The 13409-nt window shown below is 35.8% G+C and overlaps 2 protein-coding genes across 2 annotated transcripts; one reads left to right on the top strand and one right to left on the bottom strand.

Moving 5' to 3' along the window:
- Nucleotides 1-982: 982 nt before the first annotated feature.
- On the bottom strand, nt 983-7505 carry LOC122310708 (molybdate-anion transporter-like). The gene is made up of 8 exons (XM_043124823.1): nt 7171-7505; nt 5249-5393; nt 4992-5160; nt 3411-3681; nt 2697-2962; nt 2395-2610; nt 1641-1743; nt 983-1437 (listed from the first exon to the last, which is right to left on the bottom strand). The coding sequence occupies exons 1-8, from the start codon at nt 7316-7318 to the stop codon at nt 1376-1378; spliced, it is 1380 nt and encodes a 459-aa protein (XP_042980757.1). The 5' UTR covers nt 7319-7505; the 3' UTR covers nt 983-1375.
- Nucleotides 7506-10745: 3240 nt separating this feature from the next.
- LOC122310919 (rhodanese-like domain-containing protein 14, chloroplastic) lies at nt 10746-13231 on the top strand. Its single transcript, XM_043125181.1, has 6 exons — nt 10746-11110; nt 11298-11344; nt 11620-11712; nt 11942-12080; nt 12179-12281; nt 12918-13231. Exons 1-6 carry the CDS (start codon nt 10897-10899, stop codon nt 13030-13032), a joined length of 711 nt encoding a protein of 236 aa, XP_042981115.1. The 5' UTR covers nt 10746-10896; the 3' UTR covers nt 13033-13231.
- The last annotated feature ends 178 nt before the right edge of the window (nt 13232-13409 follow it).

The raw sequence follows: 13409 nt of genomic DNA on the forward strand, positions 1-13409 counted from the left end.
TCTCTTGAAACTCTCTCTTTTTTTCATTAAGTTCATAACAGATAGATGTTTCTTTTTGAAAAATTTCTTACTTTTATGAAATGTAGAGAAATTATATTTGCAATTTGTAATCATAGAATGCGCAAACGTCACTCACTTTTTTTTGTTTAAAATGAATAAATATGAGACTGAAATGAAAAAAAAAAAAAAAACTAATTTTTTTAACGATGAACTCCACTCTTTTTCAGAATGAGTGCACTTACACAATCACTGTAGCATTACTCCATACTGATTTTATTTAAAAAAAAAATACTTTTCCATATATGCAATATGTAACCCATTCTTTAAAACCTTACAAATAACACATCCCTCAATATTTGTAGCATCTCTATCAATTTCCTTTTCTTTAACAGAGTTGAAGCAAGTTAGGGGGGAGGGGGTTGCCATTTTTGCATGGATCAACTCTAATTTATTACTCAGAAATAGAAATTATAAATGGGAGTAGACGAAAAAACAACAAACTAGTAGTATAAAAGGTCTCGTATTAATACTGTCTTAGGCCCCAAAATATTCATCCTGTGGCATCTCTATCAATTTCCTTTTCTTTAACAGAGTTGAAGCAAGTTAGGGGGGATGGGGTTGCCATTTTTGCATGGATCAACTCTAATTTATTACTCAGAAATAGAAATTATAAATGGGAGTAGACGAAAAAACAACAAACTAGTAGTATAAAAGGTCTCGTATTAATACTGTCTTAGGCCCCAAAATATTCATCCTGTGTCAACAGAGGAGGAATCCGTTCCGCCACTGATCTTTCTAGCCTACTCTGTGTCCAATAAACTCAAGAAGTTTTTGCAATCAGAGTCATTGGTTAATGGATTTCTGCAGGGGGAGCCAACAGGAATGCAAGAAGAAGAAGAAGAAGGGAGCAAGACCAGATTTTTCTACCCCAAAATATGAATCCAAGACCAAATTTTTCTCTCTTTTCAATAAATCTATCTACTACAGAGCAAGAAAAAAAAAATATTATAATTGAATGTATTAAATCCATCTACAAATCGTTTTAAGCCAAAAAAGAGAACATTAAAAGCATCAAGTCATAAGTGCATTTCATCCCATTACAAATGTAAGTAGATCTTCCCTCCCCAGAAGAATATTTGAAGATATAACTAATACACTACCACGTTGATTTAGTGACGGCCAAAAATACAATTTAAGCAGAGATTAAATAACCATTCCCCTTGCCCTCTACCTTTGCTGGGCAGACCACTATTAATCTTATACAATATAGACTTTCGTATCAAAATGAACCATCAATCAAACAATATGACGGATGAACCCTGTGGTGGTTTTTGACCTCCCAAGAATTCCTAGTTGTCTGTCAGCTCAACGTCAATTAGATGTTTAATGGTTCAGCCTCAGTATCCCTTTCCTTCAAGGATGACCAATCTTCTGTTTCTGTAACAAATGCATACATAGTAGCAATTTATAAGCATAAACATAATTGGCCGTCCGATGATTCAGGTTATTACTAATGATCATAATATTGGACAATTTCCCTACATGTTTCTGCTCCATTCAATATAAGCTAGAATCAAGTATAGTTCAGTCCATTTCTAAAGATGAATAAAAGTTGTAAGAATATGGTTCAAGGATTATACTTGGCTTCTCAGCAATCACCATGAGCCGCCTCTGCAAGATACATGCCACAAGGAGAAAAATTGAGCACATGCCAAACATAACCGTGATGGGGAACGCATTAACCTTCAAAGATGAACCAAAATATCTAGTTAGTGTCAGACCATGGGAGGGAGCGGTTGGGTATGAGGGGGGAGGGGGGGGGCGGGGGGAGGGGGGGGGGGGGGGGAGGGAGGGAGGGAGAGAGAGAGAGAGAGAGAGAGAGAGAGATCAGTGACAAATCTAGGGACTTTAGAGTCATTTTAAAAAAATCTGTAAAAACAGAAATTTTAAGGGTGATTTTTTTGTTATTTTATTAAAATGGCCCACCGAAAAATATTTCAGTCAACTTGGACCCCCTTAAGCTTCAGTCCTAGCTTTATCCCCTAAGAGAGAAAGTATGCTTCTTTTTCTCTGGCCTGGAGAGGTCTGTTCATTGAAGATTTCCCACATACACCCAAAAGCTTCTGCTTTATAAATGCACTAAGAGGAGGAGGGCCCGAAATGGGTTGGATCTGGTTATGCTTGCTAAGCTGGACATCATGTAACAACGATGTTACTCCAACCAAGGCAGAGTTTCAAATAAAGGGGTTTTAATTGGATTCGTGCCCGAACATCAGCACATATCAAAATGGGGTGGGGGCTGTGTCCGGCCATCTACACATTCCCACATTCCAAAGCCAATAAATTCACAAAATTCAAGAAATATATTAGGGTGTTTAAAGGAGTGCAACATACATTGTACAGCACAATGCACACAAAAATATTGAGAGGAATACGGAAGAAGTTCATGATGGTGCTCCTGGCCTCCTCAGGAATGTACTGGGACCTCATTTTCATGATGGATGGCCAGAATATCCCCACACAAGCTTCAAAAGCACAGAAGCCAAGAAGTTGAATACAGCCTGAAAATGAGATGCTTCCACCTTTCACCTTCGAAGGTACAACCAAGAACTGTTCCAAAGACTGATGTTAGAAGATGCCAGAAGAACATAAGATAATATCGAACACCAAAGAGGCGTGATGGAAACACAACATACGGTGGTCAGAATGGGAAGCAGAAGAGAAGCGGCAGAGATTGTAAAAACAATCTGCATGTAGCTCTCTACTCTGGGTGATGATTGGGCCATCAACCGAGATGCAAGGGAGCTTCCCAACATTGAAGCCAGCATAAATGTTGCAAAGATGAAACCATGAGGGATGTCCTCTTCATTTGGGCTTAAAGCCGGAGTCCATAGAAACACAAAGGTGTACATTGAACCTTCGAACAGTGACTGTATTGCACCAAGCAATGCAATTTTCTCATCTGAATACCAGAAAAAGTAATGATTAATGGGGGCATAAAACTGAAGCACGGCAAAGAAAATAAAATTAGAGAACAACGATAAATACACGATGAAGATCAAAGAAGAACTTGCAAAGAAATATCTTGGGTCCAAGAGAAAGTATGCATTTCGTTCGAGTCCTCATAAAATGCATACCCATGCAGAACAAAACCATGAGAAAAAACAGCAAGCTAATTGCTTTCAGGTTGCCACATCATACAGGACCACCCCATCACATGTTTCATGATCAAAGTATAATGATCTTTTAAACAAGATTTCAGTTGTGGCATAGTTAATCGTTGAGTGGAACCAGATGACAAGTCCATTCCATGCATGTGCTGAAGATATGCATCTCGAAGGTTTCTGTTGATAGGCTTTGGTATTATTTAAAAGAATAAAATGAATGCATAGTGAAAATTGGTATTCTACCAGAAGCAATGGCCACAGCAGCACCCCTGAATTGGGTAAGCAAGTCCTTGCTCTCAGAAGGATCTCCATAGTTCTCTGTCCATGATGATAAAATGATGGCCATACCAATGGCAAGAAAGCAAGAAGCAGCATCGAAGGGTGCCACGGGGCCAAGAGCCAAGGAATCAACAAGTAAATTACCAAACAATCCAGCAACAATGGCAACCAAACCATTGCCAAGAAATATAGCCTTTGAGAATGTGATTGACAACCATTGTTGTTCAAAACCCCTCTGTACATATGGGAAAAAACGCAATTAAGATTCATTAATATGAGATAAAGGTCAGAGGAGATATCAATATCCAGCGTTGATTATACATGAAGTTCTGAAGACAAAGTGAAAAATGCAGTAAACTCAGAACTATATGATTTACATGCCTAAAAATGATTGATGAAGTAGGAATAGGAGAATACAAAGAATGGAAGTGGGACACCATGCTGAAAACGTGGTATAAAAAAGTGCTTCCAAATAACTAAAAATTTTATACATAAACCTAAAGAAAAGTCATCCTAAAGTTCAAATTATGTATAGAACAATGCAGTTAATATTTCTGGTTCTACGTTTAGACACCCAGGACAGTAAGCAGCCTTTTCTTTTTTACTCTATTGATTTCTTGCTTCCCTTCTTCAGTGTTGTTACTATTTTTTCCTTATAGAGTTTTAGGGTATATGGAAGGTTAAAATAATTTTCTGTGGCATAATTATACTTGCATAAATGTATAGTTATCTGGCATAATTTTTCTTTTTTCTTTTTCTTTTTTTTTTATGAATAAGAAATTTTATTGAGACAAGTAGCAAGGTAAAGCCATTATCTGACATAATTAATTGCATGGGATCGGTCAAGATTTCATTATTATGTGTTTATTTATTCCTGTTTTGGGTATTTTACTGCTCGGTACCTAATCTGGCCAGACATTTGGCTTAACTCAAGAGATGGGATAAATGCTTATATAAAAACATATGTCAACATTAAATTGAAATATAGAAAATCTATTCTTCAGCCTGCCATTTTAACACACCATCCACACTGCCATGTGAAAAGACAAAAAAGGCCCCATAAAATTTTGAAAAGAAAAAAAAACTCCAAGACTTAGTTCAATATTACTGTACACGCTGGCCAGTGGGGCCGGTGTGTTAAAATGTGGCGTGCTCCATAGCATTACTCATTGAAACATACAAGAAATATTTTTGCCCCTGGACAACCCCACCCAACCCCCAAAATGCCACCTACAGGAGGGCAGGATGAATTGATCTAATTAATAAATCTCTGGAAAATTAAAATTAGTTACGCTGCTTGGTCAGCCAATTATAACTCTGTTGGTCATCCATGAGACCCGGAGGCTTCAACTACACAGGTTCTCCCTAAGGTTATTAATCACAATCAAGCATAAAGAGACTATGATGGCCACAAGGCACCTGTTGTCAGTGTTTAGGCCGTCCTAATGGACTACTCAGAAGAATATCGATATCAATAACATTTCTAAAAGCAACTATGTCAGTAAACAATAACTAATATAGTGAAAGAGTAAAGCAACCCCTCACCTTGTTGTGTTCTGCAACAAGCCATGACTCAAAGGCTGAGAACAGAAGGGAAGTGGCAATACCTCCCAAAATGCGGCCCACCATCAAAACCTTGTATTGAGGAGAGTGCTTGGTGATGCAGCTCAAGATGTATGTTATGCAGTATGTCACACATGCCCTCTTTCGGCCCCTGCATTCAGAGCATAAAGGAAAAATATAGGGAGAAACGAATCCAATCAATCAATAAATAAAAAACGACAGTTCTGAGAAAATCTCACTGTTTGTCAGCCAGAGATCCAACAATTGTCCCAAACAGCATGGAGGACCCAAATCCAGCAATAAAAAGCTGTCCAATCTCCCCTTTCCCAAAACCATACTGACTATAAAGATAGTAGACATAAGGACCCTGCAACCAATCCCCGGCTATTGCCGCATAAATAGCAACCATTAGACAAATGATTGCAGCTATCAATGGCTAACTTCAGTAAAAAAAAAGCTTTAGTCCTTTCCACCTACGACCTCAATAAATATTTATAATTATAGGTAAGAAAAAATTATCATTCATATTGGTTTCAACTATTATGAAGGTACAGTTGTGAGGTTTACCATTTCAAATATAAGATGCAGGCTTACCAGTTAATTGCCATCAAAGGGCACCTGTATGAATTAGGTAGGACATTCCCCTAAGATTGTTTACTCTTCAACTATACTTAGCAGTATATTTTTATGCTGTTATCATTTATTGTTAAGTCTTACTAGATGACTGTAATATCTGGAGTTTGGGCACTTCAGCCCTGTACTTTGATTTGCCTTTTAAAATGTTCTTCATGAATTGGTCAGTGATTTTAAAAAATAACAAATATTAACATAAAAAGTAAAACCGATTCAGAATGTAACTACGAAAGTAGAAATTGAAGTAATGATATTATATGCCCCGTTTTGTCTAGGAGTATAATGTCTTTAAATTGTTAATAACTTCATGTTTCTTGTTGGTGGATAGAAATGACTCTAAAGACAGCCACTATTTAGACCGAAATTAGATAAGAAGTTGTTAAACAATATTACCAATTCAATGGGTCATAAAAAACTGATGCATTGGAGTGCAGAGTGCCCGATGTAAACCAAAAGAATCACAGTTAGATGATCAAAACTGGAATATATCCACCGAATGCAGAACGCAACATGGTCTCGAAAGCAACTATAACCCGCTGACATTATCGATCACAAGTCAAAAGCATAGTCCTCTTGTATGAGGACTATGTTTATGGCCATAGAAAACAAAAATAGAGGATGTAACATCTGAAAACAACAATACTCCTCTTGGTTGCTACGAAAACAATGAAAGAGAAAACATGATTTTAAAGAAAAATGATATTTATCATCTTCTCACAATCCCCTTATGTGGTATCAAATGATTGGAAGATATGTAAAGGATGATAAATAGATTTCCAATCATTTGATGTCACATTAGATGATGATGACGTAAAGACGATGGTTAAAAGGATGATGAATAGTATTCTCAATCCTGAACGGTTTGCTTTCTGTCTAATTTGCGCACAAGCTCAATTCGAGCAAAATGCTCTGCTCTCTCCGTTCTTAAATAACCAAAACATTATCACAAAAAATATTGTTTCCTTTCTTCAAGTTCCTGGGCAACCAATCAGAGGGACAAAAGGACATTTAAAATAATCATTTTACGATCTACGCCAAAATACCATCTACTTCCACGAATGCAATCCAGATCCACCGGTCTCAACCAGTTCATAATCAAAGCAACAAACTTTTAGCGTGTCACCTTCGCCTTAATTTTGAAAGGTAGCACTTTCTCTTCTCTAATCCTTTTAATATCTATTATGTAAATCAAAGCATGCCTTCACCTCTCTTCTAACCCTTTTCGCTGCCAAAAGCAATAACAGCAAAGTGGTCCTAAAATGCCCATTAAACAATCAACGAGAAGCAATGCATACATATCCAGATAACAAAGCAAGATCCCCGGGGAAAAAACAAAAACAAAAGAGCATTCTTAATTCACAGATATCAGATCAGATCTAAGTTCAGCAAACCCACAAACGTAAAGACAGAGATAAAAGCACACATTGGGGATTGTAAAAACAGTGATAGCGAGATCCGAAGAGAGATTAAGATGCAGAATGTGTAATTTGGTATGTGGGTTTATGCGGGGGGCTAAACGGTAGCGTACCCATCATGAGAGAGTAAACGAGAAGGTAATTGTTCTTGAAGGAACTGAAAGCAGGCGAGGTGTTGACTCGATCCTTGTTTTTGCTCAGCTCCAGTGCTGCCACCACCGCTCCCAATCCCCCAAACACCAAATAGTAGAACATCTCCATTTTCACACTTTTCGAAGAGCCACTTGAATCAGAAAGAGAGAGAACCGAGAGAGAAATGCCACTTGCTCTAAACTCTCCACTCCTCCCTGCAAACTAACTGAGAAATGGACTATATAAAGCAACACTTGCCTTGCGCAGAAGGACGCGGTTTTCACACTAATGTAAATCCAACTTGACGTTCGGCTGCCACGTGCCGAGATCAGGCTCGTCCGATTTATTAATACGGAGGTCCGTCGGTGTCGGTGGTTCTGCTACGCACTACCCAGTGGGAAGGAAAGGAAGGCTCTTCGATTAAATTCCTCATGTTCCACAATATTATTTTTAATTAATCTTATTTCACGTTGTACTAATTTTTTTAATAATATTATTTTTAATTTTATGATTATAATAGTTATAGATTCAAAAGTTAAGAGATACATAAATATATTTTATGTGTGTGTCTGGAAAATCTTCTTAGACGTATAATAGCCTATTTCGCTCGTCTGTTAATCATATAAGAGAAGTATTACAAATATCATAAATTGATATGATTTTATATGATATGATAGATCTAATTTATAATAAAAGTAGGTTTGATATCTAATGTATCATATAACGTCAAATCAATTTGTGAGTTTGTTTTTATATAAAAAAAAATATTGCTAAATCATTTTTCATCGTATAATCCGCAAACAAGCATAAAAATGTATTATAAAAATAAATAAATTTGTTAACGTCATGTTAGCAGGCTTTTGGGTTGAGTTTTCAGCAACTCGGATCTTTAGTTTTGGGCCTACGAATACAAAGAAAGCATCGTGAGATGGGAGCCATGATAGTGGTTGAGAAGCCTCCGATCTCAAAGTTAGTATCGTCTTAGTATTAAGTGTAAGAGAATAGAGAGTTCAGAAAGAATTCCTAATACATGAGGATTGTCTTTTATACTCGATTTCTGGGGTCGGTTATCCATGCTTTATGTCAAGGGATATGTCCTCTCAGCAATTCCTTCAGTTAAATTCCTTTAATGCGGCATAACTTCTGAGGTGATGCAATTAATGTTGCGTGGCTCTCTGTCTTGTTTATTCTGTGGATGCACACCATCAACCTCTTCCTTCCCCATCCGTCAGAGGATTAATGGCTCCCTACGATTTGTGCCCACCTAACTACTTAGAGATACATGGGATTAAGCTCCGTCAAGGTGGTGTGTTCCCCCTTTGCATTACAGTGGGTTTCCTACATGTTTGACGCCTTTGGCTGACTTCTACCCCAAGGCCGAGGTCCTCTGATGGGCCGATGGATTGACCGGTTGACCTGGGCCACCTTCGTATTTGAGCTTGCATGTTGAGAAAAATCCCCTTACAACTGTAAATCTAAAATATAACTTCAATAATAAGTTCAAGCTCAATCAATTGGTATTCAAACAAAAATTTAAACAAAGAGAATTTGAACATTCAGTAAATATTAATTAGATATTTAATTAAAAAGGGAGGTTTTAATTAAAGATGATTTATATAATTAGGAGGGTTTAAATCAATATACTTTTGAGATAAGTACTTAGGATGATTTTAATAGATATATAATATTCATTTAGAGTTTTGCTACGTATAAATAAAGTTGCGTACTAATCTGTGTATTAATACTGATTTCTTCATATTCAAAATTTAAATTAGTACTATTTTTAATAAAATTTATTTTTTGACCAATGATCTTAAATTGATATACATATTAATACATAATTATACTTACAATTAAATTTTTCCATTCAAAAAACAATATGAGTGTCGGCAATGCGGAGTGGCAGAAATAATTGAGGTGCTTTAAAATGAGGCAGCAAAAATTTAAGAAAGAGAAAATTGGTTTGAAGTTAATAATTATGTAACTCTAAATTCTTAGATTTCAGAATGAAAGAGATTGATGCCCATTGCCCACAATCAAAGGCAAGGCAGAATAAAGAAAGAGGCATGTGGTTGTTGGTCTGAGTCTGCCCCCATACGTCTTTGCATGATTGCAGCAGCACGCTATATATTGATGTTGACCAACAAGACGTGCCCGTCTTAGTTAATTGCCATGCTCCCAACATCTTCCTACTACTGCTAATAGTCCCGGGTAAGATAGATTGATAAATAAATGAAAGTGAATTCTATCATATTTATTATGAGAAATGATTTATATAAGTCTTAAATAAATAAGTTTGGTATAAAATTTTGTAAAAAAGTATACCCCACTTTAAAAAGTGTCAAAAAAATTATTCTTTTTTAGTAAGATCTACTTTTTTACAAAGAACTTAGACTAGACTTGTCTATTTAGAACGTATATCAAACATTACTCATTATTATTGTTTATGTAAATTTTTTTGTATATCATTAAATACTCAAGAAATGCTATAGAATAGATTTCAAGTTTCTATTTTTCTATCACTTGAAACTCTTGAGTTTAAATAAAGTTGTGTTTGGATGTTGAGATAAAATGAGTTGAGTTGTAAATAATAATATTGTAGATCTCATTGAAACGAGTGAATTTTTTTAGGTTGAGATAAATTTAACTTTTTACGTTGAAATATATAAAGTAGGTTGAAATGAGTTTAACTTTTTTTTATTAAAAATTAGAATAATAATGAATTTCATCAATAATTGATTTGAAATAAGTTAAATTGAATTTAACTACCAAACACAATCACTAATTTTGATAAGAATTTGAGAACATATTTCATTCTCTGCCTAACCCACATCCAACTCATTACAAGACAAGGGATTTTATTTTAAAAATATATATATATTGTTTACTTGTTTTCTGTTCCTCTGTTTTTTTTTTTTTTTCTTTTTAATGTGTAAGGGTCCTTGAATTTTGAAGTAGAAATTATTCTCTACCTTATTGACATGGAGAAAACTAACATCATTTGAGCTGCAAAACGAAGTGATGGTGTTGACTTCTAGTTCTTGAAAGTTTAAACCATGTTTCAACATGTTCGAAGTACAACAGTACTATCCAAAGTCAACCCTGTATTATTTATTTAAAAAATAAAGTACAATTCATCTATAGGCTAGAATTTGATAAAGTAGCAGCACAGAATTACCAAAGTTTTTGTGTAAGCTTTGGGCAAAAAGTATTATTTTAATTAGAGAAATGGTATTTATCGTCGTAGAATATATAAATATTATATAATTTTTTTAAAAATAAAGTTAATACAGAATTTATATAAAAATAATTAATTTTTTAATAATAAATTTTAATTTTTTTTTAAATATTGTGTAATGCTTACACAGACATTATTTAACAAAAATGTAGAATAGGTAAACTGACCCATTGCAGCCACGTGGAATGAATGAATGGCCCTTTTTAAAGCCCTGCAAGGAAACGAGTGATGGGGTTGAAAGATATCCAATCGGAACAGACACTTCAAAATATCCACCACAAACTCAGATTCTCTACACAGCTAAATATCCAAAACACCCATGACCATGCCACCTGATCACCCCAAGTACCCAAAAGATCTATCAACATAACTATAAACCAGAATAAGCAAAAGCAGCAGAAGTTTTAATGAGCTGTGAAGTAATTGAGACTTTGAAAACTCCATAGCTGTTTAAAGCTTTCGATCTAGAATGGCAACTTTGCCTTCAATTACCCTGAGTCCATCATCTTCATCATCTTTACAGCCTTATTATATCTATTCCTCGCTGCCAACGTTTTCTCCAAAACATACTCTTGATCACCATCCCTGCTGGTTCAGATCCCCGAGGCAAAGATTGTCATCAAAGTCTGTACCAAGAGGCCTGAGAATCCGAAGTGCAGCCACAAAAACTGCAAAAACACCAGGTACGTCTTTTCTAGGCTACATATAATTAATAACAATCTCCGATCCATGGCATTTTTCAAGACGACATGATCACTGAAATAGAGATATGTTTGTTTTGATATTGGTTCTTCTGTTTGATATGTTTATCTCCTAGATTAAATTGACACTGATTTTCATTCTTTTCTACTTCTTTCTTGGAGGGATCAGCTGAAGAAGACTGGAAGATTAAGAGGGAGTATCTGCTACAGAAAAAGGTACAGCCCCACCTCTAGCTTTGATTCACAGATACTGAACGTAAAGTACTAATTCTACAATTCTGAAACGTAAAGCAGACACATTTCGGTCAAAGCACACAAACACATTGAAAGAGAATGACAATAATTTGTGCCAGACTTGCTGTCTTGAAAGGGTTTGTGGTACTTTGAATGAAATGCAAGCAAGAATCAGGAGACTACACTCAAGGGAATTTGGTGATGGATTATTGGAATATAGATGGATATATCTGGATTTTTTTTTTCCTATTTTTCAGGTAAGGAGTGTGGATGTAAAGGAAGCTCTACGCCTTCAGAAAGAAAACAACTTTGTGATTCTTGATGTGCGGCCTGAAGCAGAATTTAAAGAGGTAATCTGCTTACTATATGTTATCTAGATTTGCTAAGGAGAAATCAAAATAAGTGGAAAAACTCTTAACTGCAATTGAACCTGTAATATTCATTAACAATGCATTCTTCACTTCTTATTCTTCCTATGTTAAGCTTTTGATGGCCATCGGAGTAACAAATACGATGCCATAAAGTAGAGTTCCTTTTCCTGTACTTTAAAAACTTAAGATAATGCTTTTCTGGGTGTAGGCTCATCCACCAGGTGCTATTAATGTGCAAATATATAGGCTTATAAAGGAATGGACAGCTTGGGACATTGCCAGACGTGCTGCATTTGCATTTTTTGGTATCTTCTCTGGTACAGAAGAGAACCCAGAGTTCATGAAAAGTAAGGCACAGTTACTTAATAAAAGTATTCGCACTGTTACATTGATTTTTGATAATGTAGAGTTTTAGAAGTAACATTTTGTTTGAGTATGCTTCCAGCTGTGGAGTCAAAATTGGATAGAGAAGCGAAGATTATAGTAGCCTGCTCATCTGGGGGTACGATGAAACCAACTCAAAGTCTTCCAGAAGGTCAACAGTCAAGGTGGGTCCAATCCTTCGGACTTCATTGAACCTTACTATGCATAACTTTTGCATGTGCATTAAAATACAGTCAGAATGTTCAAGATACATTGATCCAATGTCTTATCAAAGCAGTTCAAGTAACTAAGGAAAACATGCCTCAACAATGATAATCCAATAAACTTGTTAATACAATATCTGTAGGTTATAAATGAAGCTAGACAGTATTCTTTATGCTTCCATTTAGTAGAATTCTTTTGGAACATTTGTATTTCATGCTGACTGGAGAGGTGCAAGTATAGATTATATGCTATCTGGGTATACTTCATTCTGCTCAGTGAAGAAGCAATTATGTTATTGCATTCAGATGTAGAGACATAAGTAGTTGTATAAGGTCTGATGATACTCATGCGCCAGGCAGAACATGGTGTTCACTTTTCATCCTTGTCACTTTGTCCTCCTTGTTTATTCCCGAGTCACAGTTGTGGCGATGTAAATAATAAATACATATTCGCAATAATAAATACAGTCACATCCGCAAGTGTGATTGGAGATGACAGAATTTAAGATGAAGAAACCAGTTTTTCTCTCAATATTAACAAATATGGCCCATCTCTTCTCACAAGGTTCAATGTTTACAAAATTCTACTTCGTACAGGTCACTGATAGCAGCCTACTTGCTTGTCCTCAACGGTTATACCCATGTCTTCCACTTAGAAGGGGGCCTTTACACATGGTTCAAAGAAGACTTGCCGACAGTTTCAGAAGAGTGAACAGCCAAATGGTGCTTCCAGATCAACTCAATTTTTGTCCCCAAATGAGAATGTCAATTACTTCACATTGTTATTGACTCTGCTTTTGTCCTAAATTGAACTTCTCTATATGAAGAACGATTGTCTCGTATTGGAGGCTTTTTTGTGGAAGTAGAGTAGGAAATTATTATAAGTGAAGATATCTCTCCTTTGGACCTAATATATGCTGTTAGGAGCTAATACCAATATTTATTATGGAACCAGAGCTTATTTCTCACTGGGATGAACCTCTGGCTCCTCTACCCATGCCCAACTTTACAACGATGGATAGGCAACCTAGCTTTCTACTAAATGATGGACAGGCAACGATGTAAATAAACCAATAACTTCATTTGTTT

The sequence above is a fragment of the Carya illinoinensis genome, chromosome 5, assembly GCF_018687715.1.
Source record: "Carya illinoinensis cultivar Pawnee chromosome 5, C.illinoinensisPawnee_v1, whole genome shotgun sequence".
NCBI lineage: Eukaryota > Viridiplantae > Streptophyta > Magnoliopsida > Fagales > Juglandaceae > Carya > Carya illinoinensis.